The 27,151-nt window shown below is 42.1% G+C and overlaps 1 protein-coding gene and 1 long non-coding RNA gene across 2 annotated transcripts in view; one reads left to right on the top strand and one right to left on the bottom strand.

The window, feature by feature from the left end:
- Positions 1-27,151, bottom strand: part of LOC124274045 (protein sel-1 homolog 3-like) — a 33,703-nt gene that overhangs the window by 6,162 nt on the left and 390 nt on the right. The window contains exons 2-17 of the mRNA XM_046709373.1: positions 21,277-21,826; positions 20,888-21,014; positions 19,146-19,285; positions 17,864-17,982; positions 17,074-17,132; positions 15,709-15,844; positions 14,059-14,197; positions 12,922-13,121; positions 11,872-12,006; positions 7,407-7,524; positions 5,436-5,497; positions 4,621-4,740; positions 3,444-3,581; positions 2,575-2,637; positions 1,785-1,955; positions 853-977 (exon numbers count right to left, since the gene is read on the bottom strand). Coding sequence (XP_046565329.1) covers positions 853-977; positions 1,785-1,955; positions 2,575-2,637; positions 3,444-3,581; positions 4,621-4,740; positions 5,436-5,497; positions 7,407-7,524; positions 11,872-12,006; positions 12,922-13,121; positions 14,059-14,197; positions 15,709-15,844; positions 17,074-17,132; positions 17,864-17,982; positions 19,146-19,285; positions 20,888-21,014; positions 21,277-21,826 — 2,402 coding nt within the window. The remainder of the gene's footprint in view (positions 1-852; positions 978-1,784; positions 1,956-2,574; positions 2,638-3,443; positions 3,582-4,620; positions 4,741-5,435; positions 5,498-7,406; positions 7,525-11,871; positions 12,007-12,921; positions 13,122-14,058; positions 14,198-15,708; positions 15,845-17,073; positions 17,133-17,863; positions 17,983-19,145; positions 19,286-20,887; positions 21,015-21,276; positions 21,827-27,151) is intronic.
- LOC124274051 lies at positions 10,550-26,808 on the top strand. Its single transcript, XR_006897834.1, has 3 exons — positions 10,550-10,640; positions 18,584-18,591; positions 26,796-26,808. It is a non-coding gene; the product is annotated as an uncharacterized LOC124274051 (long non-coding RNA).

Below are 27,151 nucleotides of genomic sequence, written 5' to 3'. Positions count from 1 at the left end.
GCTTAAATTATGAAGGCTGCAGTTTTCAAACTTTAATAGAATGAAGCTGGGTTCTGGTAAGTGACCAATGGGGTTGAATAGTTACTCTCCGCGGTTTAAAAATACATTCACTCAGTTTAGCAGTTACAATAATGTTACTTATGTTCACCCCGTGGAGATTGGGTCAGTGTATGCCATCAGTGACCCCTGCTAGTCGTGAGAAGCGACTAACCGGATAAGGTAACCGGTTCTGTTCACTTGTGAAGATCCGGTTTAGAATTGGTCTTCAGTAACCCATACTTGTCGAAATTACGCGACTGCAGGGATCAGGAATCCAAAGATCAGGTTCGCTGACTTGGTTGATGCATGCCATCGTATCACAACATTGGAGATTGCTATTAATTAATCACGGGTTTTTCTTGACTCGATTATCTACGTATACCAAATGGTGGTATATAGGCTCGCTGACTTGGTTGATGTATGGCATTTTACCCGAACGTTGGAGGTCCCTCATAATATTAATCACTGGTTTGACTTGACCAGACTCGATTAGTTATGTCAGTGAGTGAGTTTAGTTTTACGCCGCACTGTGCAATATTCCAGCTATATGGCGGCGGTCTGTAAAGAATCAAGTCTGGACCAGATGAGCATCGGTCTAATCAATTGAGATACTCAAACAAGTCAGGGAGCCTGAGCTCCCGATCCCGTTAGTCGCCTTTTACGACAAGCATGGGCTACTGAAGATCAATTCTAACCCGGATCTTCGCGGGTTCGTTTATTTATGTACACCGACAGAAGCATTGTCGAGTGGGGTGTTAAACAACACACATCATGAAACAAAAAATAAATTGCCCCTGGCAAAGCGTGACTCACTCGGCAGCTAGGTAGAGGTTCCGAGGCATCGTGGATGTACCCTTCATGCTGATATAGGCAAACAGTACTCCAGCATCATAGTGCCCCCTCAAGGCCGCAAACTCAAAGTACTTGTACGCCTTGTCCTGGAACAAGGAATATACACTGAATCAGTGAATGTCGTTGACAGGTTGTCCGAACATCATACTGTTGTAACCGTAACTACACATGTTAACTACATCATGAGTGAGTGAATAATGTGTTACCCCGCTTTTAGCAATATTCTAGCAATAGCATGAGAAATGGCCTTCCCACGCTGCATACATGTTGGGAATCGAACCCAGGTCTTCAGTGTGACAAGCGAACGCTTTAACCACTAGGCTACACAGTGTCACATATAAACCAGATCAAATGAGATTGAGTATGATGTTTCAGCTATATTCTAGCAATTAATCGGGACCATGGTGCAAATCTGTGCTAATCTGTGCATTGTGCTCATGAAGCAATCGGAATGTCTTAGAAATACTGGCTCCTGCTGAAGTATCAGAACTATGCTTCAGAAAAAAGAGTGAGTGAGTGAGTTTAGTTTTACGCCGCACTCAGCAATATTCCAGCTACATGGCGGCGGTCTGTAAATAATCGAGTCTGGACCAGACAACCCAGTCATTAACAGCATGAACATCGGGATCTACATAATTGGGATACGATGACATGCGTCGACCAAGTCAGCAAGCCGATCCCGTTGTTCGCCTCTTACGACAAGCACGGGTTACTGAAGATCAATTTTAACCCGGATCTTCACGGGTCTCAGGAGAAAAGAGACAATATTTGCGAAAAGGCTTCAAACCTGTGAGACCCGTCTTATTTTACGCCACTATTCTGAAAAAAATAAATGCATAGCAATTAACAATCCTTGCTAACAATCTTGTACGTGTTACACAAACGCTGCTTACCCAATCCTGTTTGTCTGTGGGGTGGTACCCCTCGAGGTACATGTGCCCGAGGTAGTAGGCGGAGTCGGCGTTGCCGTATCTGACCGCCTGATTGAAGTAGTGGACAGCCTGTGTGTAGTTCTTCTGCCTCATGGCGATCCAGCCCAGGGCATTGATGGCCATCGGGTTACCCTGGAAACAATAGACAAGTGCTGAGAGCCTCTTTCCATGAAACGATCTTAGCTTTCTGATTGCTTTGAACGACACTAACAAAATGAAAAACACTTAACCGCCATGTTTTGCGTTTTTGGTTTGTTTGACGGTTCTCAGTGAACTATTAGTTTACTGAATACAGCTGAGAAAAGAAATGCATTGCCCTCCACTTCTGTCCAATAGAAATCAAATGTTCTCTGGGACGCTAACGAGAGTTAAAACTATTCTTGAAAGAATCATTAAAGGGCAAGTTCATATGAAAATATACCTATTTTGCTTTCACCTTTTAAATATAAAAGGTACTTTGTACTGTAGTTAGAAATAATATCTCAAGTCACTAATACATGTTTTGCATTATATCGATTAATATTTTTCACATTTACCGAAAGTGTCACACCATGGCGTATGCTCCTTGCAATTGGTGCCAATATATAATAGCATAACATTTCAATACTTGTATTGAACCTAATTTCAGTGTTAGAAAAAGTGATCGCATATCAAACGTTGATATTTCACCAATTCTTAAACTGTGCTTTGTTTCATTTAAGTGATATCTGAGTGTACTCTTCCCCAAAGAACATTGAGAGAATATACGTACCTTTCCGGCAGATTTCTGCATATATTCAATGGCTTTTGTTTTGTTTTTTTCCTGCGTTTTATTCTGAAATAAACAAAAGCCCCAAGCAATTAAGAATAACAGACAGTGTATCATCTGGAGGTGTAATAATAAGGTAAGAACAGTTTTAAATTTCAGGAGATTGAACTGGAAACGAAATGGGTGCGAGTTTCATCTGGACTTCGATATAGGCAGACGCCTATATGATACAAACCTTCTCCGACAGCGATCTCTGTGGAAACAGATTCGGGTAAAACAAATACCACATTACTCCCAAATGTAGTAATGAGGCGTAAAAATGCATCATTCATAATTTCATTTGTGTCTAAACAACACTGGCATATACAACAAATTCATCATGCTCTTGTGGAAAACACAACTCCCTTTTAACGAGAATAACGTAATAAAAACTTGAAAAACAATTTCGTTATCCATCCATGGCCCCTTTTGCAGATACCACTTGGTTCACAACACGAGATTCGTAAGCCTATAATAAAATATAGTTACGACAGTTCGTAACGTTACGAAGGCTTTGTGGATCGGAACCCTGGTATATAAAATGTATGGCTACTGATTAAGATGGATGCAAATACTTCAGTGTATTTTCTTCAAAAGTGATTTTTTGCGAGATGGGTACAAAAATACACATTGGCACAAATGGCCCATTACTGCTATCTTATCTCTAAGAATGTCGTAAGTTTGAGTTAAGGTTTTGCAGGGACGATCAAAACTGAAACTGTGTATACGAATCTGGGAACTATGCCAGTGTGGGCGTGGCGATTCATCACCACAATACATGTAAGGGCGCTGGTGACACAGTTTTACGCTGGTTAGCGCTGGCTGGTACTTACGTTGTAGATGTTGATGCCGTAGTCGAACATCATGTCGGGGTTGCCCTGCTCTGCCCCCATCCGGAACACCTCCATAGCAGCATTCAGGTTCCGCCGGAGTCCCTGGGAGCCCCAAAACAACGCCCGCCCAAACCGTATCTGAAACACACGTTGGTTGGTTTGTTGTTTAACTCCGCACTCAGCAATATTCTAGCTATAAGGCGGCGGTCTGTAAATAATCGGGTCTGAAACAGACGATCCAGTGATCAACAGCATGAGCATCGATCTAAGCAATTGGGAACCGATGTCATGTGTCAACCAAGTTATCGAGCCTGACCAACCGATCCCATTAGTCGCCTTTTACGACAAGCATGGGTTGCTGAAGACCAATATTAAGATGGATCTTCACGGGTAGAACAGGCAGTCATCGCAGAACTCGCATAAAACTAATATTCCATACAACGAGCCGAGTTCCAATGACCCGGATAAAGAAATATATAAGAAGACTTCGGATATGACGACATAAATTCATGGTCCCATATAGTTCGATATATCCGGGGATTTAGCGGAACGGCAAGAGCTTCAATTAAATATTTTGGGATAGCATCGTTGATAACAGTGACTGACCTTTAACTGAATGCATGGGCGGTGTAGAGTGAGTCAATATTTATTTATTTGTGGTGTTTTCTGTTTTCTTTAACACAGCATTCAGCAATATTCCAGCTGAATCTGTAAGTAAACGAGTTTGGACCAAACAATCCAGTGATCAACAGTGAGTCAATAGATTGTGTGAACTGATGGTATTAAAGGGATACATGCGCTGCTACAGTGGACAGATAGTATGGACTGAGTTTTCCAGAATTCGTTGACTGTCTGAAGTAACTGTAAAGACTGTGTGGGCTGCATGGGCTGTAAACCTTAATTGAGGGAGTGAGTGAGTTTAGTTTTACGCCGCACTCAGCAATATTCCATCTATATGACGGTGGTCTGTAAATAATCGATTCTGGACCAAACAGCCAGTGATCAACAGCATGAGCATCTATCTGCGCAATTGGGAACTGATGACATGTGTCAACCAACTCAGCGAGCCTGACACCCGATCCCGTTAGTCGCCTCTTACGACAAGCATGGGTTACTGAAGGCTCATTCTTACCCGGACCTTCACGGGTAACCTTAGTTGAGAGACAGTTTGGACTACCTGAGCTGACGCCACTCCGGCCTGGGCCTGGTGTTTCAGCCACATGAATATATCCCCGTTTTCGTCTGTCTGTTCCTTCAACGCCGCCTCGTCGGTCAACCTCACAGACTCCGTCAGAACCTGCACGCACAATCAAATGTATCATCCTCCTGGATATAATGATATAATACATGTCTAGTCTAAAGTAAACATAAAGTACACTTCTACGAACAGTTTCATATGTCCTGTGGCCCACTCGTCTAAGGCGCTGCATTTCGGAAGCAGAGTTGCGTCCCTTTGAGCACTACGGAAAGCTGGATTGTGGGTTCGAATCCTGTTTCGGCCGTGGTATATTTCTAGGTCTGTCAGCGCCACAAACGTTCCGGTGGGGTTTGGGTTCACCATAGTGATACACGTCGCATTTCCTCTCACATCAGGCTGAGATGGGGGAATACCGTTCAAAACTGGCGTTTAACCTGATCTGAGTCAGTGAGATTAGTTTAACGCCGCTTTTAGCGACATTTCAGCAATATCACGACGGGGGCACCAGACATGGGCTTCACACGTTGTACCCATGTGGGGAATCGAACCCGATTCTTCAGCGTAACGAGCGAACGCTTTAACCACTGGGCTAACCCACCACCCAACCTGATCTTGAGGCCGTAGAGCATGTCCATCTACGAAAGCCCACGACACACACTCTCTCTATACCTTTTTTCCCTAAACGACAATGTGCTCACATATATCAGTCCATTCGGCCATGTAGGAACATTTATGTAACACGAGTCTATTAGCAATCACATCACACAATGGCTACCTGACAAAATGGTACTTACATCTGATTCTTTGTGAAGGTCTCTGTCATCTCTCGTCTTCCCGGCCACGTACTTGTAATACACTGGGAAAAGAACAACCTGACTGAACCGAACCGCACTTTTGAAACAAACGTGTCAGTGTTTACACTATTTCCCAAATCCCGTAGACCCGCTTCCAATATTATCCTACAGTGACTGACTGACTGAGTTTTGGTTTTACGCCGCTTTTAGCAATATTCCAGCAACATTACGGCGGGGGACACCAGAAATGGGCTTCACACATTGTACCCATGTGGGGATTCGAACCCGGTTCTTCGGCGTGACGAGCCAACGCTTTAACCACTAGGCTACCCCACCTCCCCCAAATCCTGTAAACCCGCTTCCAATATTATCCTACAGAGAACGTCATCGTATCCTACGTTCGTATCCCCATGTTAATGACGCCAATCACTGCATTGTCTGGTCCAGCCTTTTTAAAGGGACTCTGTCATATTGCTGGTATACTGGAGTGCGACGTGAAACAACAACACTACGTGCTATGTCTCTGTGTGACCGCTATTTCCATCTAGGCTTTGTAAACAAGTATGTCCATGGGGATGAGTTCACTGGAAACAGATTTCTGGTGTGTGTTTTTTAAATTTCTTTGGTGTCTAACTTAGCAATATTTAGGGGTGGGTATTCCAGAGAATTTTCATATTGCGATATATTGCGATGCGGAAGCATATATTGCGATATGTATTGCAATATATTGCAAGGATTATTTTTTTAAACACAAACTATTTATAATCGAGTTAGTGCTTGATTATAAAGCAAAAACACAACAAAATCACTATGATTGATTAACCTTTCATAAAAACTTTTAATCATGACAAAATAAAAATGTAAGTAACATTTGGCACTAATGAAACAGGGAAAAATGCAATTAAAAAAACGGAAATATCCGAAGATTTCCGAGTGTTACGAAGTTTTCCGAATGCATGTCAAAATACCGGTTTTCGATGAGCGTATCGCAATACGTATCGTTGTCATGTCTGAACCAGTAAGTACCGGTAAACCGGTTATATTGCGCAGCCCTAGCAAATCTGTAACTAACTGAGGGAACTGGGGAAAAAAACAACGCTTCTGTGTGGATACTGGTTTGCACGCAACTCGTACACAATGGCATGAGATAAAGTCACTGACTGTGACACTCCACCCCCGTCGTCGCCTGTGTAGTGAGTGAGTGAGTGAGTATGGTTTTACGCCGCTTTTAGCAATATTCCAGCAATATCACGACGGGTGACACGAGAAATGGGCTTCACACATTGTACCCATGTGGGAATCGAACCCGGGTCTTCGGTGTGACGAGCTAACGCTTTAACCACTAGGCTACCCCACCACCCATTGAATAGTTTTGAAGAACCAAGTGTAGCTTTAGAAACAAGGAATCAGCATGTCAACACTGGACCATGTTATACTGAGTATACAATCAAACGCACATGATTACTGATACCAATAACCGCCTCCGTGGTGTAGTGGTTAGAGCGTCCGCCCGGAGTGCGGAAGGTCGCGGGTTCGATCCCCGACCGCGTCATACCAAAAGACGTTAAAATATGGTACTTGTTGGTCCCTGTCTGGCGCTCGGCATTAATTGGTACAACAATGACTGGTCGGCTCGGAGTCAGTATAATGTGTCTGAGTGGGGTATTCATGCTTCACTGTGGCATGGTATCTCAGTGGGCTAGCACTATAAAACCAGCTTCAGTCTGGGCTATTACAAGCAGCCGCACATACACATACACACGCATGCACGTCGTCATATGAGCGAAATATTCTCAAGCACGACGTTAAACCCAATTTCATCTCCACCACCACTGATACCAATAACAAACCAAGTGCATGAAGAGTTCACAGAGACAGGTAAAACAGTTTGGCGTTTGCAAACGGGCATTTTTTTTTTTCAATTTTAAAAGCTTGCAACAGGGCAATATTAGTGAATCAATGACTACCTACTGTAAGCTTGCTGCTTGTCATTTGATGCGCCATCTAAGCCGTTCCTGTGCTTGTGTCCGAGCGCCAAGGTAGACAACCGGTGTTTGTCCACAGCCCCCAACATCAGGTAGGCCTGTGCCTGAAATAGACATCTTGTGACGTCATTGACTGCTGAAACAGTCATCGTCTTCAAAAACATACTACCCAGCGCTGATTAAGACACTAATATACTACGGGAATATGAATAGTATGTAAATACAAATAATATATTATCTTTCTCATCATTCTCTTCCCACAGAGGTTACTTCTCATATCTTCCTACGAACCTCTGTTCTAATACGGCCCTTTCGTGGTGCGAGTGTTCAGGATTCGTGATTGGTTGCATTCAGATTTAGTTGTGCAATCAGCGACGTTGTTTCAAAAGTGATCATTCGCAAGGTCTCGGTAATTTCCGTATGCTTCGGGAAAACTAGAACCTCTTCCCCCTGCGCGATGCGCAAACGTTTCTTCTAGACAGAACTCAATCATGCAATAGCGCTTCAATGGCGTCTCCCTCGCCCTCGTTTGACAACGGATTATAAGCTTGCCATTAAATGCCTTGTGTGTGACATCAACACAAGTCCCCGGCAGAGGAGGGATATTTGTGGCCCCGTATTTGCTTGTATTAGTCAGGTTGGATGTAAGTCGATGTTACACGTGTTCTGATTGGATAGACAGAAGGGAGATAATTCGCCGCTAGGGGATTTTACGAGAACTGGGAATATGGCCGTATTAGAACAGAGGTTGGTAGGAAGATATGACAAGTAACCTCTGTGGGAAGAGAATGCTTGCTCATATGCATGAAAACGTTTACCTTTCGATTTAAATGAAAAAAAATGACACGTTGATGGGCACAGTGTAAAGAGACATTACTGTTGTATCATGATAGCTTGTACAGAAAAAAACACACACAAAATTTTGTTCGTATCTAAATAATCAAAGTTTAAATATTGTACATTGGTATAACATTCAACAAAAGGAGATCAATAAGATCAACTGTTGTTTGTTTATAGTTTAACGCCGCACTTGGCAACATGCCAGCTATATGACGGCGGTCTGTGAATAATCGAGTCTGGACCAGACAATCCAGTGATCAACATCATGGGCATATATCTACGGAATTGGGATACGATGACATGTGTCAACAAAGTCAGCGAGCCCGACCACCCGATCCCGTTAGTCGCCTCTTAGGACAAGATGGGTTGCTGAAGATCAATTCTAACCCGGATCTTCAGGTGGGGATACCACGGTAGCCTTTAGTGAACACATCAGTGATTGATAACATAACAATGATCGGAAAAAAAATGTGACACCTCACCTGTCACTTTTTATATAACCTTAGTATCCTTAATTGAAAGTTACTGTCAACATTAGTAATATATAAACATATGATGAGTGAGTGAATGGTGAGTGAGTGAGTGAGTGAGTTTAGTTTTACGCCGCACTCAGCAATATTCCAGCAATATGGCGGCGGTCTGTACATAATCGAGTCTAGACCAGACAATCCAGTGATCAACAGCATGAGCATCGATCTGCGCAATTGGGAACCGATGACATGTGTCAGCCACGTCAGCGAGCCTGACCTCCCGATCCCGTTAGTCACCTCTTACGACAAGCATAGTCGCCTTTTGGGTTGCTGAAGACCTATTCTACGCCGGATCTTCACGGGTCAGTGAGTGAATGTAATTGTATGCGCTTTAAACAATATTTCCTCAATATCACGGCGGGGGGACACCGGGAATGGGCGTCACACATTGTAACCATATGGGGAATCGAACCCAGGTCGTCAGTGCGACGAGCGGACGCTTTAACCATTATTATTAGTATTATAGGATATTTATATAGCGCACATATCCACGCACTAGTGCATGCTCGAGGCGCTGGTATTTTTTCTTTCGATCATTGGATGTCAATATCAACTGCACATCGTATTAGCAATCTCAACTCCCTGGGGAGTATACAACTCTTGCTGCCACTAGGCGCACCGAGTTATTGTGGCTTTCTCATCCTAACGATTAGGCTACCTCGCCGCTCCTATATGAAATATTAACTGCCGAACAAAACATTTTCAATGTTTAGCTTTTGTGGAATAAGTCTCGCAGAAAATTTAGTTGTAAATATTAAATGCCACAAGGCCGAGCGCCACACTTCCCATGACTGGCTGGTCATCTGCGACTTCTGCTTTGATGTAGATGCTGTGATCGATGGAACCCATGTAAGCGATGTCAAAATATCAATGTCTGCATTCATGGGTATGTATCGATCTGTGGCGACACCTTGCACACGCTGTTATACATAGAGGTAACAGAACGTACAAGTCCCAGTATAACAGTCCTGTTGTTTAAATGTTTCATCGAATGTGTTTCCGTTATTACTGTAAAAATCTACAAAATAATGCAAATTAATATGGCTAAGGTAGCTCTAAATTCAACAATCCTTGCATTAGCAATTCTTTTATTATTCATATTAAGTTATCCGTCCGGTACATTATCCGCAAAAAACAGCAGTACGAGTAGTCGAGTACTGAGTCCCATTGGTACGAGTACTGTAGTCTGTCTCACAGTCCCTGAACCACTTTAATTTCCCTACCGCCAAGCCCTCTCTGCAGTGCTAAATCCCTAAATAAAGCAAGTCTAGATTTCCTCAGGTTCAGGTTCAGAATCTCTGGTCTCCCTAGGGCTCCTTTTCAATATAATGGGCTTGTTTGTTACTATCAAAATTATATATATTCAGAGACTAAGCCTTAGTCTACGAGTACTGCTGTAAATCTCTCTTCAATGTGCTTCACCCGGTGGCCCCTCGAGGACCGAACACTTCATGACTGTTCTGTACACAGCTTATCCATTTCTGCCGTTACAATAGGGCTACATGTGATTAGATGTCACGTGACCAGAAACTAGCGACATGTGCATGTCAGTATCACGATTATGTGAATGATATACACCATTCTTCAATATCATACAGTTAGTTTTATCATGCACTTATCAGAAGTGTTTTAGGCTCAAAACTTTTTGATAGCCCTTCCTATCATTATTTACATACATGAACATAGAGACTTTTTTTCATTTTCATCATTGCTACAAACATTTATTGTTTGGTACAAACACTGGTACAAACATTGGTACAAACAATAAAAAGAAGAGGAAACCCAGAAAAGTCTCTATGTTCATCAAATAGCATCTTCTAAAGTGCCAATCAAACATCTATTTACATACAGTTATGCTGTTGTGTTGTTTAAAAACAATAATAATCAGTAATATTCCAGACGAGGGTCAGGAACCAGGGCGGATGCAGCTTTTTCAGAAAGGGGGTACACAGTTCATTTTCATCTGTTTTCAGTTTCAAAGTCATTTAATAACCTTTCAGGACAAAAGGGGGGATCCGATTAGACAGACAATCCAGTGATCGACAACATGAGCACCGACCTACGCAATTGGGATACGATGCATGACATGTGCCAACCAAGTCAGCGAGAAGGACCATTCGATCCCCTTAGTCGCTTCTTACGACAAGCATGGGTTAGTGAAGATCAATTGTAACCCGGATCTTCACGGGATATTTAGAGACAGTAATACATGTGTATAAATACATTAAAATGTAGTGAGTCAGTTTAGTTTTACGCCGCACTCTGTAATATTCCAGCTATATGGCGGCGGTCTGTAAATAGTCAAGTCAAGACCAGACAATCCAGTGATCAACATCATGAGCATCTATCTGTGCAATTGGGAACCGATTACATGTGTCAACCAAGTCAGCGAGCCTGACCACCCGATCCCGTTAGTCGCCTCTTACGACAAGTATGGGTTACTGAAGATCAATTGTAACCCGGATCTTCACGGCATACTTACATACAGTAATACATATATATGTATAAATACATTAAAAAGTTTGGGTTGTAGAGCGACGTTGTGACTCCTGTGTACGTGACATTATGTTTTGTGTGTGTTCAAGTTTTTTCACAGATGTCATGCAGAAAAGACGTGACTTGAACAAACATGGGTCACAGATATGAACAAACTTTAATTTTAGATGGTCTCTAAATCAGATGTCTCTGCTTCAAAATAAATGTAAAATCTTGCTTCAAAATATAAATCGAACCCAGGTAAAAACGCTTTACCACTAGGCTACCCACCGCCCCGAACAGTTATAGAAATATGATCCAGTGGATTTCTTACATACTAGAAAATTTCGTTTTTTGTGAAGAATGTTCGGAAACCGAGGTATTCGGATATCTGAAGTTCGGATAAACGAGGTCTGACTGTATCTAAAATTAGAAACAAATATATTCTGTAGTCACCATTGGTGTGATCTGTGTAACGTCACTGGTTGCAATATTGCCATACAGGACAGAAAACAACAACATTTTTTTCAGATTCCTCTGAATTACTGTGTGACACCCGAGCTGTGTGGGCCCATGTGTGGAATCTATAAACGTGAGTTACTTCACCTGAATTTCGTCGGCTTTGGTCATCAGGCCGTTGTTGAGGATGACGGACAGCATGTACATGGCGTCGTAGTTGCCGAGACACGCCGCTTGCCTCAGTAGCGGGAGGGCGACCGGTATGCGTTTAATGTCCTCCTCCTAGAAACATAACGCTATTGTAAAAATACGCATCACATATCAGTCTCTTCTACATACCAAGCATCATTCACGACTCATGCAGATATCACGCATTGCCTGTTACTCTCTCAGTATTTGTAAATATTGTAAATGTCACTTATCACTCGCTTGTAAATATCACGCATTATTTATCAACTCATGTAAATATGGCGTATCATTTGCTTGTAAATATCATGCATTATTTATCAACCCATGTAAATATTGCTTATCACTCGCTTGTAAACATCACATATTATTTATCAACCTATGTAAATATTGCGTATCACTCGCTTGTAAATATCACATATTATTTGTTAACCCATGTAAATATTGCGTATCACTCGCTTGTAAATATCGCACATAATTTTTATCAACCCATGTAAATGTTTCGTATCACTCGCTTGTAAACATCACGCATTATGTATAAACTCATGTAAGTATGGCGTATCATTTGCTTGTAAATATCATGCATTATTTACCAACCCATGTAAATATTGCGTATCACTCGCTTGTAAATATCACATATTATTTATCAACTCATGTAAATGTTGCGTATCACTCGCTTGTAAATATCACGCATTATTTACAAACTCATGAAAATATTGCGTATCACTCGCTTGTAAATATCACATATTATTTCTCAACCCATGTAAATGTTGCGTATCACTTGCCTGTAACATCATGCATTATGTATAAACTCATGTAAATATGGCGTATCATTTGCTTGTAAATATCATGTATTATTTACCAACTCATGTAAATGTTGCGTATCACTCGCTTGTAAATATTTCGCATTATTTACAAAATCATGTAAATATTGCGTATCACTCGCTTGCAAATTTAATATCCCCACCCCTCTTTGGATCCGCCTTTGTGTAACACTATACACACACTTACTATAATGGTCACGGCTTTGTTGAAGATATCTGCAGCAACGTTATGGAAGCCCCGTTCCCCGAGTTGTCTCCCTTGATTTACAGAACGTCGGATGAAGGCATTGAGGATGTGAGACTTCTTTGGTTTGGATGCTGATAACGCTGGACATTGTTTCTTTTCTCTTTTGATGAACATCTGTTCAATCTTATCTATACACTTGTCTGAAAAAATATGAGACGAATGAGTGCTGAGATGTGTCACTCTACAACGCTTGTCAACATCAGGGATGGCGGTGGGGTAGCCTAGTGGATAAAGCGTCCGCTCGTCACGCCGAAGATCCGGGTTCGATTCCCCACATGGTTACAATGTATGAAGCCCATTTCTGGTGTTCCGCGCCGTGACATTGCTGGAATATCGCTAAACGCGGTGTAAAACCATACTCACTCATTATAAACATTATGGTATTCCAACAGGTGCCCCGGAAATAAGTATTACGGTAATCACTTTAATGATTCATGTTTTAACATGTGCCCTGAACGCATCTTCGGGTCGGATACATGTTCACCTCGAATGTCAGGGTTGTTTGAGGTTTACCATATGCGAGAAAAGGGCATTCAACTGACAAAGGCTTTTGAAAGGATAAAAAAGTAATTTGCTTTATTAATGGAGATCTATGTCATGGTATGATCCCAACCACCAAACAGAAAAAAACGACAACCTTAAACCAAACCAAAACAGGAAATACATATCGTACGACAAGGATGGCACATCGTGTTGATTGTACAGAAGAATTCATGATCTGCATCAAACGTGTTGAAAATCCAAAGGATATCTTCCAATTTTTTTCGCCATAATCATTGCACGTTGAACTGCTGACTCACTCAAAATATAACAATTCATCTATCATCAATTTCAAACTGTATATTATCAGAACCAAAAATGCATACATATGGAATACGGTTAGAGCTACGGTAAATTGTATAGACTGAACCATAAGGAACCGGTTGAAATTATGAATTATTCAAAAACTCAAACTTATAAACAAATGTCGGCATGATGAGGTCACTGCAATAATCACTGATAAACAAGAAGTTGACAGTTGTCATGAATTTATAAACAGATGAATATCATTCTATCTTGAAATGGAGTACGTCTTACTCTGTTGAATCCTATCTGCGAGAAGGTGTTGATGGAACCTCTCTTGTTGGCTGATCCAGGTCATGAAAGTTTGACATTTGACCTCTCTCCGCGTAAGCCCCAGTTCAAACATTGGGTGATATGGACTAGGCATGGGGATCTGGAAATAAATGAGTCGAAATTCTTTTTAAAAATGATTAAAATGCTGATTGATATCATTTCCAAATCGCATTTATTCACGTACAGCCCTACATGTGACACGTTGGATAAGCTTGCATCATCCATATATAAAGTACAGTAAAATATGTAATAACGAACCCGCTTATGACCAGGGCTGCGCAATATAACCGGTTTACCGGTATATACCGGTTCTGACATGAAAACGATATGTATTGTGATACGTTGATCAGAAACCGGTATTTCGACTTGCATTCGGAAAACTTCGTAGCACTCGGAAATATTCGGATATTGCCTTGTTTCATTTGTGCCAAATATTATTTACATTTTTATTTTGTCATGATTAAAGGTTGTTGTTTAGGCTTAATCAAGCATACTTATTTTGTTGTGTTTTTGCTTTATAAACCAAGCATTAACTCGATCATAAGTAGTTTTATGTTTACGAATACTTCTTGCAATATATTGCAATACATATCGCAATATATGCTTTCGCATCGCAATGTATCGCAATAAGAAAATTCTCTGCAATACCCACCCCTACTTATGAAGAACCGCAAGATATCTCGAACTGTTTGTAGTCTTGCTGTATATTTCAGTCAAAATGAGTACAACGAACTAAGGTTGTAGCTATCTTCGTTATAACAGTAATTTGGGTGAGTTCCAGCAATATCACAGCGTGGAAACCAGAAATGGGCTTCACACATTGTACCCATGTGGGGAATCGAACCGGGTCTTCGGCGTGACGAGCGAACGCCTTAACCACTAGGCTACCCCACCGCCCCGGCTGATATCATGAACATCGTCTCATGCCGCTGTGGAATCCATCAGATGGTGATATACACTGCTAATCGAGGGCGGTGCTCGTGTGATGTAAGATGAATTGATGAAGCAGACATTTGGCCGCAAAACCAGTGCCTGTTCAGAAAGATATTGCTTTCGACTACGCGTATACAGTCCCCCTAAATATACGGAAAATATGTTCCCAGACAAAAAACTAAGACTGATGGTGCAAATCTCTCCATCCCTCCTAACCTATAATTACAGAAATGTGCAATATATGGACTCTGGTACAAGTGCCTTCTGGTAGTAGCTGCCTACCCTAGTGGACAATTCTTGCGCTACTTCCCCTAGCTTACCTTTCCTTAGAATGGTTCTTCCTTTTCTTATTAGAGTGAGTGAATGGGTATAGTTTTAGGCCGATTTTAACAATATATTCCAGCAATATCAAGGCTGCTCCTACAGGCCTTACTGGGCGAGTGAGTGAAAGTATACGGTTTTATGCCGCTGTTAGCAACATTCCAGCAATATCACGGCGGGGGTACACCATAAACTGGCTTCACACATTGTACCCATGTGGAGAATCGAACCCGGGTCTTTGGTGTGACGAGCGAACGCTTTAACCACTAGGCTACCCAACCGTCCCTTTCGTGTTCGAAAACAACGTGATGTGAAATACTGTAACAGACTTGTCAAAAATGACCATTCAGCTGGTACCTTACTGGGCTCAAGTACCCGCCGCCTGTAGAACGTCGCTTTCCCAACGTAGCCGACGAAGCTGGGTACAAGGGCGTCGTTGCCGCCGATGACGTAGTCTCCCTCCGTGTCGTCCATGAGCATCTCGCTGTGGTACCTGTGAGGTTTGTGGAAAATGTGGGTTAATTTCACTGAAACAGTTTGATTGTGTGGCAGCGAGCGGCTTTCTGAAGAACCTTTGTTTTGTTGTTCAACGCCACACTAAGCAATATTCCAGCCCTATGATGGCGGTCTGTATATAATCGATTCTGGACCAGACAATAAAATGACTGACATCATGAGCATCGATCTATGTAATTGGGATACGATGACATGTGTCAACCAAGTCATCGAGCATGACCATCCGATCCCGTCAGTCCACAAGACCGCTATGTAGGTTAAGCATAGACCACAGATCTACCCACACGTCATATACATATATCTTTGGTTTCTGTTTAACCTACTGGGGATAACGGTTTCCTGTGCGTCAGTCGCCTTATACGACAAAGACTCAAATGGGTTGCTGAAGACCGAGATCTTCATGAGTTTCTGAAGAACGCACCGCCTCCGTGGTGTAGTGGTTAGAGCGTCCGCCCGGAGAGCGGAAGGTCGCGGGTTCGATCCCCGACCGCGTCATACCAAAAGACGTTAAAATATGGTACTTGTTGGTCCCTGCCTGGCGGTAATAGGTACAACAAGGACTGGTCGGCTCGGATTCAGTATAATGTGTCTGAGTGGGGTATTCATGCTTCACTGCGGCATGGTACCTCAGTGAGCTAGCACTATAAAACCAGCTTCAGTCTGGGCTAGTACAAGCAGCCGCACATACACATACACACGCATGCACGTCGTCATATGAGCGAAATATTCTCAAGCACGACGTTAGACCCAATTTCACCTCACCTCACCTCTGGAGAACGCATGAGTGTGATTGTTTTCATTTCTAAGGTGATTCCTTGTTTTCATTTCGTCAATTCACCAATAACATCGTGTCAGGCATTTTACAGGATTAAATATTCGAGGCAAGGTGCGAGAAAGCAGCGGTTGGTCAACACCCCATATGCAAAAACCAAACGCTACACGTGTTTCGAGACATTGTAACTGCTCCTTCAGGCCCTAATGGACGAATGAGTGATTGATTACCGTTTTATGCCGCTTTTAACAATATTCGAGCAACATCATGGCTGGGGACACCAGAAATGGGATTCACACATTGTATCCATGTGGGGAATCGAACCCTTGTCCTCAGCGCGATAACCGAACTCTTTGACCACTAGGCTACCCAACCACTCTCCTAATGTAGGAAGCACCGTCCGAAATAAAGGACTTGTACAGCCTGTAACTTACGTGAATTCTGACACCAGTGTTTGGTTGAAGTTAGCGCCATAGTCAACCGCTAGATTCCACTGCAACGGGAAGAGTGAGTGAGTGAGTGGTTGCTCATAACGCCTCTTGTGGCAATATACAACGTTATCAATGATATACCAATTCTCTTTTACACCAAAATAACTATGACATATAGAAAAGAATTTCAATTTCAAGAAGAACGAAAACTAATTGTTCAAGCATTTCCTTGCGGTTATTGAACGTATCTCTAAACATGCATGAAAATATCAAGGATAAGAATGTCTATTTATGGAATTTTATTTCAAGCAATCAAATCTCTCTTTTGGTAAGGTTAGTCTTATTTGTCCACGATGCGCAAAAATATTCTCATAATGTCATGGATACATTAAATAGAACAACACAACTGACTGTCCTTATCAAAATTCGAGTTGTATATAATAGTCATAATGTTTCAAAATTGTATTTTTCTTGGCACCAGGGTACCCAACTAGAAGATTCATCTTGACTACCCCGAGAATTATTTGCTACAGTTGTAGTGAGTGAGTGAGTATGGTTATACGTCGCTTTTAGCAATATTCCAGCAATATCAAGGCGGGGGACCAGAAATGGGCTTCGCACACTGTACCCATGTGGAGAATCGAACCCGGATCTTCACTGCGAGACGAGCGGACGCTTTAACCACTAGGCTATCCTACCGCCCCTTTACAGTTATAAGGACTTACACATTAATAAACCCAGTAAATCATGTTACAGACCCAGCACATCTAAATGACAACTTGTATCCACGCACCGAGGTATGACTAACGGCGAAGGTCACTCTGATCCACTGATGTTTGGGGAAGGTCCAGTTGACCTTGATGGAATGGTGCTCTTTTCTCCGCCTCAGAATAACCTCCACTCGCGGATGACCTTGAAAATAAAATAAGCAAGTGAGTGATTGTTTGTTGTTTAACGCTGCACTCAGAAATATTCCAGTCAATTATCGAGTCTGGACCAGACAACCCAGTGATCAACAGTATGAGCATCGATCTACGCAATTGGGATACGATGACCTGTCAACCAAATCAGTGAGCCTGATCACCCGATCTCGCTCGTTGCCTCTTACGACAAGCATGCTTTGCTGAAGACCAATTCTAACCCGAATTTTCACGGGTCGGTAGCAAAAGAAGTTCTATTTCAAATAACTTTATTTTACCATAAGCAAATAATTAAATTCATCTTTAAGTTTGATCCCGTATTCAATTATTTACGGCGGTCTAATTTACTCGCTCTAGGACAGGAAACATGAATCGTGTTCATTGTGTACAGATATATCTGATCCTTATTTTATGGATATTTTTACGGCAATGGTCTGTCCTCAGGATGCCATTGTGGTCCAACCACTTCGTGATTCGACCGTTGAAGTGAAAATATGAACCTGTTGCATAACATATAAGACACTGTTTGGGAGTTGCTTTTCTTTCTGAAATTGTATGTAGACACGGACTTATTTTACGTTACTGCCTAGCAGTTTGACATGTTTAGGACAATGACTGACGACATTGTACAGTACGGATGATCAATTCTTTATCGCAAACTACGTGTCGTGGTAGATACCACCAAATGCTTGCTTAGATAATTATAATAATATTGAAATTAAACAAAATTTGTATAGCACCCTATATATGACTTAGAGTCACTGTTTTTAGTTTCACGCCGCTTTTAGCGATATTTCAGCAATATCAAGGCGGGGAACACCAGAAATGAGTTAACACATTGGTACCATGTGGGGAATCGAACCCGTGTCTTCAGCGTGACGAGCGATCAATAGGCTACCCCACCGCAGCTATATGATTTTGAACGCCGAAGTCCCGGGTTCGATTACCCAAATCGGTACAATGTGTGAAGCCCATTTCTGGTGTCCCCCCGCCGTGATGTTGCTGGAATATTGATAAAAGCGGCGTAAAAGTACACTCACTCACTCAGTATATGATTTTGAAACTAAAATACTCGATGGCGCTTAAATACCCAACAACTAAACGTCACGGATATATCCTACGGTGAACGTGTTAACTGTGAAAGGTCCAGCTTACCTTCGTAGTCAACGAGGAGTATGGGAGTCATGTACCAGTTGTTCCAGGAGACGTGGATGAAGATGCCGCAAGCCAAGTTCGGGTGACCTTTCTTTTCAGGGCAGTAGTCCAGGATGTACATCCACATCGACACGGTGAAGCTGTTGATGACGGAGTAACACGAGGGGGTTTAGTTTGACACTGCTATCTCTGTTATACTAGTCCCGTAGAGGTGAGGTGAGGTGAGGTGAGGTGGAAATGGGTTTAACATTTTGCTCAATATTATTATGGTGAGTGAGTTTAGTTTTACAGCATTAGCATCGATCCATGCAACTGGGAACTGATGACATGTGTCAACCAAGTCAGCGAGCCTGACCACACGATCCCGATAGTCGCCTCTTACGACAAGCATGGGTTATTGAAGTTCAATTCTAACCCGGACCTTCATGCACGGGTGCAATATTATATACATATAGGAAAGTAGTAAAGGAAGGTGTGGTGAGGTGAGGCCAGGTGAAGTTAGTTTCGGTGGGAAAAGGTTTTCAGTTCAATATTATTATATTCATTTGGGGACGTGGTGAAGGAAGATGAGGTGAGGTTAGGTGTGGTGAGGTCAGGTGCAGTGAAAAAGGGTTTAACGTATATTATTACATGCATATCGGGACTTGTCAGGTGCAGTGGTGATATTGAGATCCTATGTCACATTTTAACATGAATACCTAACTCATGCATAGTCTACTGACAACGCGCCGACCGATCTTTGTAATATCCCTTCATGCCATAGGGGCGGTGGGATAGCCTAGTGGTTAAAGCGTTGGCTTCTCACGCCAATGACCCGGGTTCGATTCCCTACATGGGTACAATGTGTGAAACCCATTTCTGGTGTCCACCGCCGTGATATTGCTGGAATATTGCTAAAAGCGACACAAAACCAAACTCACTCACTCACTTAATGTCATAACGTCATTTGGTTCCACGCACTACACCATGAAGGCCGAGCCACTCCAAGTGCATATGATTTTAGTAATAGTATAACAATATCACGGGCACACCAGAAATGGACTTCCCACAAAGAATAGAACCCAGGTCCTTGGCGTGACGATCGAACGCATATTTTAACGTCTTTTGGTATGACGCGGCCGGGGATCGAACCCGCGACACAAAGCTAATGAACCGCTAACGTGACACATTGTAAGGTTGTAGAGATTGGTGGAATGACGAGTTGCACCAATATATTGCTGACAAACTAACAATGACAATCAAGGAAGAACATCCTATGCGAATCACAATTAATTTTAACAGGTTTAATACACGCAATTTTGCACAACGAAACAAGGAGTTTGAGAACTTCTGAGTCTCGGGTCAAACAGCAAGTTAAATGCATGTGAAACAAACGACTGCAGTATCTAAGTAGGGCACGGCTAAAGATCATATAAGTGGTGAATCAGGGTTTTTGACAGCGGATCCTGCTACGACTAAGGGGCTAAATACTGTACATCATGTACGACGACTGTTATGGCAAGGCCACCAAGGTTTCTTTCCCTAAGAGCTGAGCTGTTTCATGAACTGTGATTGGAATCGTGGGGCTAAGAATTTGCGGAAAAACATGCTTTAGAAAAAACAGATTTTTGCACCTGGTCGTACCAAAAACAAAATAATCATTTGACGTAAGTTCTCACTGTTCTGAAATGATTTATTTAGTTATTGTGCTATTATTTTGTACAAGCCATTATTATGCACCTCTTTTGGTCAAACACACTTACGCTGGATTTCCGATCGTTTGTCTCCTAATCTTCTCCAGCCCTGGGTCTTGGTACTTGGGGAAGTGTCTGTGTATACCGTAATGAAGACCATTAAATACAGCCGGGTAACTCACCAACTGGACTATCTCTGAAATAAACAACAACCGTGTTGCAATACATTTCAGACACATACACCTAAAGTTTTGGAAAACACAGGTATGTTTAATAATAAATGAGCATTTATCTGTATCTGTGGCCGTACAAAGTTAATTGAGGGAATAATCTATTACGATGAAATAAGCCCCATGCATATCGCTAACCATATTCCATGTCAAAGTACCGCGATGCGAATGCTGTTCAAACGGCGCTAAACCTCACTCACTCATCCACACTGTCACTCCCTCACTCACCCTGTTCATAAGGGCAATCGAAGTTATTCAAGGTAGGTATCCTTTGTAAGATCTTCCAGTACCAGGGCACACATGCTTTGTGGGGCGTCTTCCTTGGCCGAGAATAAGGCAGGGTAACAAACACATTATAGAGCACCTTGGCTTCCGCCTGTATGTAATACAACGTTCTGGATTTCATAACACTTTTCACAACATCCCGAAGTATGAAAGCTCTCAACTGAGATTTCAAACCAAAGTAAAACTGCCTGTTAAAATATCCAGGCCGAAATCCCAAGTCGTCATCTAGCCTCAGTTTCACTTTTCTTTTTCTGTTGAAATGACTGGAATCACACTTCCAATATTTCCTGTATATGAGAGCTGGCTCGTATTTCTCCTTCATAACAACCAGCTCCACTGCTACAATGCTGTCTGTGTTGCACGTGTACTCCACTGTTAGGAGCTTGCTGTTGTCTATACTATCTGGGGGATGCACTATCTGGATAAACTCCTCTGCATCACCGGACTGTTTGCCTAGAACCAACGACAGAGACTGAGGTTCCCCATTGTGTGGCTGAAAACGGAAGGTGTTACATTACTCACACGTGGACATGAACTGTAAATAGTGAGTGAGTGAGTGCGTTTAGTTTTACGCCGCACTCAGCATCATTCCAGCTATATGGCGGCGGTCTGTAAATAATCGAGTCTAGACCAGACAATCCAGTGATCAGCAGCATGAGCATCGATCTGCGCAATTGGGAACCGATGACATGTGTCAACCAAGTCAGTGAGCCTGACCACCCGATCCCGTTAGTCGCCTCTTACGAAAAAGCATGGGTTACTGAACATCAATATTCTTTAACGTTATTTGGTATCAAACAGTGATGGAATCGAACCCCCATACCTTTCGCTCTACAGACAAACGCGGTATCCACTTGGCCACTGAGGCGCGTCCCCCATCAGCCGAATAGAGGCGTGATAGATAATGATATAGAATGTTTACTCATCTTATATATCATTTCTGACTGGCTGATAAGAGATTCAAACATTCGATCCTGAAAATTTCTACCTGGACACATATGTACGGTTTTGACAAATTGATAGATAACGACGAACCAGTAGATAACAAACCCAATCAAAATGGGTGAAGACTGCGCGGAAGCTTTCCTTTCACAGCTGGCCTCACACGAAGGAACAATATTCCCCTAACTGAACAATGTGCGGGAATATCATCCCAGGCCCACGGGTCGACCATTTGGCCGCCAAATTTACATTTGTTTCGCAAGTGAGTGAGTGAGTGGATGAGTGAGCGAGCTTAGTTTGCATTTGTTTTGCAAGTCATGGGTGGGTGGGTGGGTGGGTGAGTGAGTGAGTGAGTGAGTGAGTGAGTGAGTGAGTGAGTGAGTGAGTGAGTGAGTGAGTGAGTGAGTGAGTGAGTGAGTGAGTGAGTGAGTGAGTGAGTGAGTGAGTGAGTGAGTGAGTGAGTGAGTGAGTGAGTGAGTGAGTGAGTGAGTGAGTGAGTGAGTGAGTGAGTGAGTGAGTGAGTGAGTGAGTGAGTGAGTGAGTGAGTGAGTTAGTTAGTTAGTTAGTTAGTTAGTTAGTTAGTTAGTTAGTTAGTTAGTTAGTTAGTTAGTTAGTTAGTTAGTTAGTTAGTTAGTTAGTTTAGTTTTACGCCGCTTTTAGCAATATTCCAGCAATATCACAGCGGGGGACACCAGAAAGGTTTCACACATTGTACCCATGTGGGGAATCGAATCCGGGTCTTTGGTGTGACGAACGAATGTTTTAACTACTAGGCTACCCACCGTCCCTCGCAGGTCATGGAGTGAAACAACATTTGGGAGATGATGACCTGAATATTGCAAAGGTGTGTAATGGCCATCGTTTTCGTATATCTCTATAACGTATGAAATATTGTTCAACTATGACATGAGTTAAAATTCCCTTGAAATGACCAGATTTGGATATGCCCTACATTTCTTATAATACCCGGTCATAGGTATGTGAATTATTATATGGAGAGTGAGTGAGTGAATTTAGTTTCACGCCGCTTTTGGCAATATTCCAGCAATATCACGGCGGGGGACACCGCAAATGGTCTTCACGCATTGTACCCAAGTGGGGAATCGAACCCGGGTCTCCGGCGTGACGAGCGAACGCTTTAACCACTAGGCTACCCTACCGCCCCTATTATATGAAGCGCCCGTTGTGAATGACCCACGTGACGCAACCATCTATCAGGCTAGCGTAACGCGAAATGTTCGCTGACATGTTGCCAGTAACTAACTATCTCAACAGAATCAACAGACAGTTTATGAAGGTTTTGCACATCTTCTGTTTCGAAGGTAGAACTAATAATTATGATATGAGGATAATTAGGATCCACAGTTTCAATTTGCTGTACATGTATTATGTATTTTAGTTTATATAACACCATTGTGCGATTGTTTACAACCTTTAAGAATATATGACACGTTTATGAAAAACAATTTTGATAAACATACAACTTAACTTCAAACAGACAGAAGTCTTATGTAAAATGACCTTTGTCTTATTTCTCAGCGTTTCCTTAATTATCATTTTTAAGTTGATGTATTCATTAACAAGATACATTAGACATATATATGAAAGCTGGTGTAATGTTTGAAAAACTGAACCATAATGAATTCGATCGAGACAGTAGTCTCGTATAACGTAAATAATAATAATAGTCCATTGATCATGCGCATTGCCCCACGTTATATAACATCATTGCAACTGCTCAGCTGATAAAAAGGGACACAATCTTTTCTATAATCATAATAAATCTCTACCAGACTGCACGCTGTCAACCTCTCAGAAATGAATCACTACTGCGTTCACACGGGTGTTCGGGGTTGGTCGAGGTCACCATGCCCTGTCGGTGGGACACGCAGCAATTCATTCAATGGCAGCCAAAGATGTTCCCGAAAATTAAACCAAGAGGACATGTGGTGGAATACACAAAGGGGAATTGCATAGGACAACATGTTTATAACTGGTTCGTCAGATCTGCACATGTGAAACCCAGTTTGTGCCTCCGTTAACTTGTCATCATAGGCTTTCATCATATTATAACAGGTATTTGGGTATCTATTTTAGTCCATACGAATAATTCGGCACCAATATTTAATACACATTGAATAACAATGTACACACAAATTATAGCTGCCAATTTCTCCAAGTACAGCACAAATGCTGTTGTTTTACTGATTGACAAAAATCTCTTAAAATACTCACTATGGACCTTTCAATACACGTACGCGTTCTATAACTATAGCCCCAAAGTTCACTTCCATGGGTTAAAATCGGTAGTATCGCGTATATCGCACTGACAAATATGTTTTGAGCAATAGCTAAGGGCATACTTTGTTACCTGGGGAACAGTTGAAACAGAGGGAAACATGCACGTTTGTCTTGTAAAGATAGAGTATCACAGGCTTTTGGCCAAACTAAACAAGATGAAAATACAATTCTAAATATTTATGATAAGGGATGACCTCTACCGGCAAACCTTTAAAGGGCCATTTTTCATTCCCTTTAACACGTCCCCCATTTTGAAAAACAACCACCTTAGATTTATCTAGATTTACTTCACAACCCCACTTGTTACAAAAATCTTCAGGAATGTCTAATCAACAATGCTATCTGCCAGGAGCGCAACATGATCAGCGAACAATAATATCTTGATACCTTCTATGTATTCATTTATTGAGTTCTTTGAGTATTGCTTTGATGACGATCGTCTGCAAGTTTATTGATAAATAAGATAAAAAGTAGCGGACTTAGCATGCAACCCTGGCGTACACCATTACTAGCTAAGGGATTCACATTATCCATATGGTGCGAGAAAGATCTGTTTTCCCGTGTGAGCGGGCATCTCATTGTTAACTATCTGAGGGAAGATGACGTGTATCATAAATTGTAACTATGTAATGTAAATAACGAATCGTTTGCTTTTGGATTTGGTGCTATGGCATTTTCTTTTAATTAAATAAGAATATAATGAATAAAAACAAAACATTACTAGCTGAAAGAAATCTGTTCTAGATTTACCAGTACGAACATAGTCACATACATTTGAGTACATATTCTCAATGATTTATACATCTTGTTGTGTACACCCTTTTCAAGTAGCAGTCGGTAGTCTCGTGCGGTCGCTTTAACCACTAAGCTGCCCCACCATCCACTCAGAAGTGAACAGAGGCATGTGCAGTGGCTATCGTCTCGAGATATTGCCCTCCCTACGCCCTCCTCCCCCACCACGCACCTCAAACCCCCAATGTGTCGTGACAAACGGCAGTAAGGCGGCCCTACAATCTATACCATATTTATTAAAGCTACTGTCGCAACGAGTACGAAAGTTAAATCGTTTTTATAGTTTGTCAAACTGAAATTGAATTAATAAAAATCTTTCTTCTACACTTGGTACGGGAGTCAAAATGACTTGAACACAGTGAAGATTTCGGGGTAGACTTGGTCTTTACTAACCCATGCGTATCATAATATACAACTAAGGGGATCGGGGGGTCAGGCTCTCTGACGTGCTCCATGCATGTCTTCGTATCCCAAATGCATTAACCATTGCTCATGATATCAATCAATGGATTGTTTGGTCTAGACTTGAATATTTACAAACTGTCGTCGCGTAATAATAATATTGCTCGGTGCGTAGTTACACAACAAACAAACAACAGACGCGACTGACCTCCCCCCCCTACACTTTATAGGCTTGAACCAAAGAAACCAAACCAATTCCTACAGTGACGGGGGACAGTGGAGTCGCGCACTGGGTAAAAATTTGCTTGTCACCCCGAAGTGCCGATTTCGACGTGGGTACAATGTTTGAAGCCCATTTCCGGTGTCCCCGCCGCCGTAATATTGCGGGCATAGTTTGAGTGAGTGAGTGAGTGAGTGAGTGAGGTAGGTTTTACGCCGCTTTGAACAATATCACGGGGGAGGACACCAGAAATGGGTTTCACGCATGGCCCCCATTTGGGGAATCGAACCCGGGGATTTTCGTGTGACGAACGAACGTTTTAGTTACTGGGCTACCCTACCACCCCAGATCCAGGCAGTAAATCGCGTACACATTCGTTGCAAGAAAATTGAAAAAATAATCTCTGTAGTACCTTTCTCGTAAACACAATAACTGCTCCCGTCGCGACCTTATGGACCCAGTTCACACCTAAGCCACCCAAAACAGTTTGCGGAACAGTTCTCGAGCTGAAACCGACCCTACACAGGTTCACGCGCTCAGCTGACCTGAATAGTGTACGTTACAGGGCAGCTTACATAAACTAGTTGTACATCATTTGGCATTTTAACCTTGCAGTATATCCCTACAATCCTGAATGGTGATATGGTTGTTTTAATAAATAAACAAGGTTCGTACTGGTTATAAGCTGTACATTTCTTGTGAAAATTTTCAAAATACTTTACTAAAATGTAGTTGTGTCTGAGATTGCCTCCCCTGGCGAGGGGGTCGATAAGACGATGACGTCTGAATGTAAACAAGTCGATAGGGTTTGTGATAGACATGTTTGCCACGTTGGACCGGCGTGTGGAAACCTCAAAGTTTTAAACTTTTCAAATGTTAAAAACCTAATCGAATGATTAACTATGATTATTCAAAAGCGATTTATGTTTTGTCGACAATATGCGTTAGCACAATACACTTACTGGTTTAGAGAGAGAGAGAGAGAGAGAGAGAGAGAGAGAGAGAGAGAGAGAGAGAGAGAGAGAGAGAGAGAGAGAGAGAGATACGGGAAGGCGGAGGAGGAGGGAATGAAAGAAGGTGGGAGGGAGGGAGAAGGATTGAGAGAGTATTTCCATGCATATATATTTCTACTGTATAGGATTTCATTAATTCATGGGCCAG

This window comes from Haliotis rubra, unplaced genomic scaffold, assembly GCF_003918875.1.
Source record: "Haliotis rubra isolate DU_JTF1 unplaced genomic scaffold, ASM391887v1 Scf187, whole genome shotgun sequence".
Classification (NCBI taxonomy): Eukaryota; Metazoa; Mollusca; class Gastropoda; order Lepetellida; family Haliotidae; genus Haliotis; species Haliotis rubra.
The sequence above is the reverse complement of the archived record's forward strand: the minus strand, read 5'-3'. Positions and strand labels throughout refer to the sequence as shown.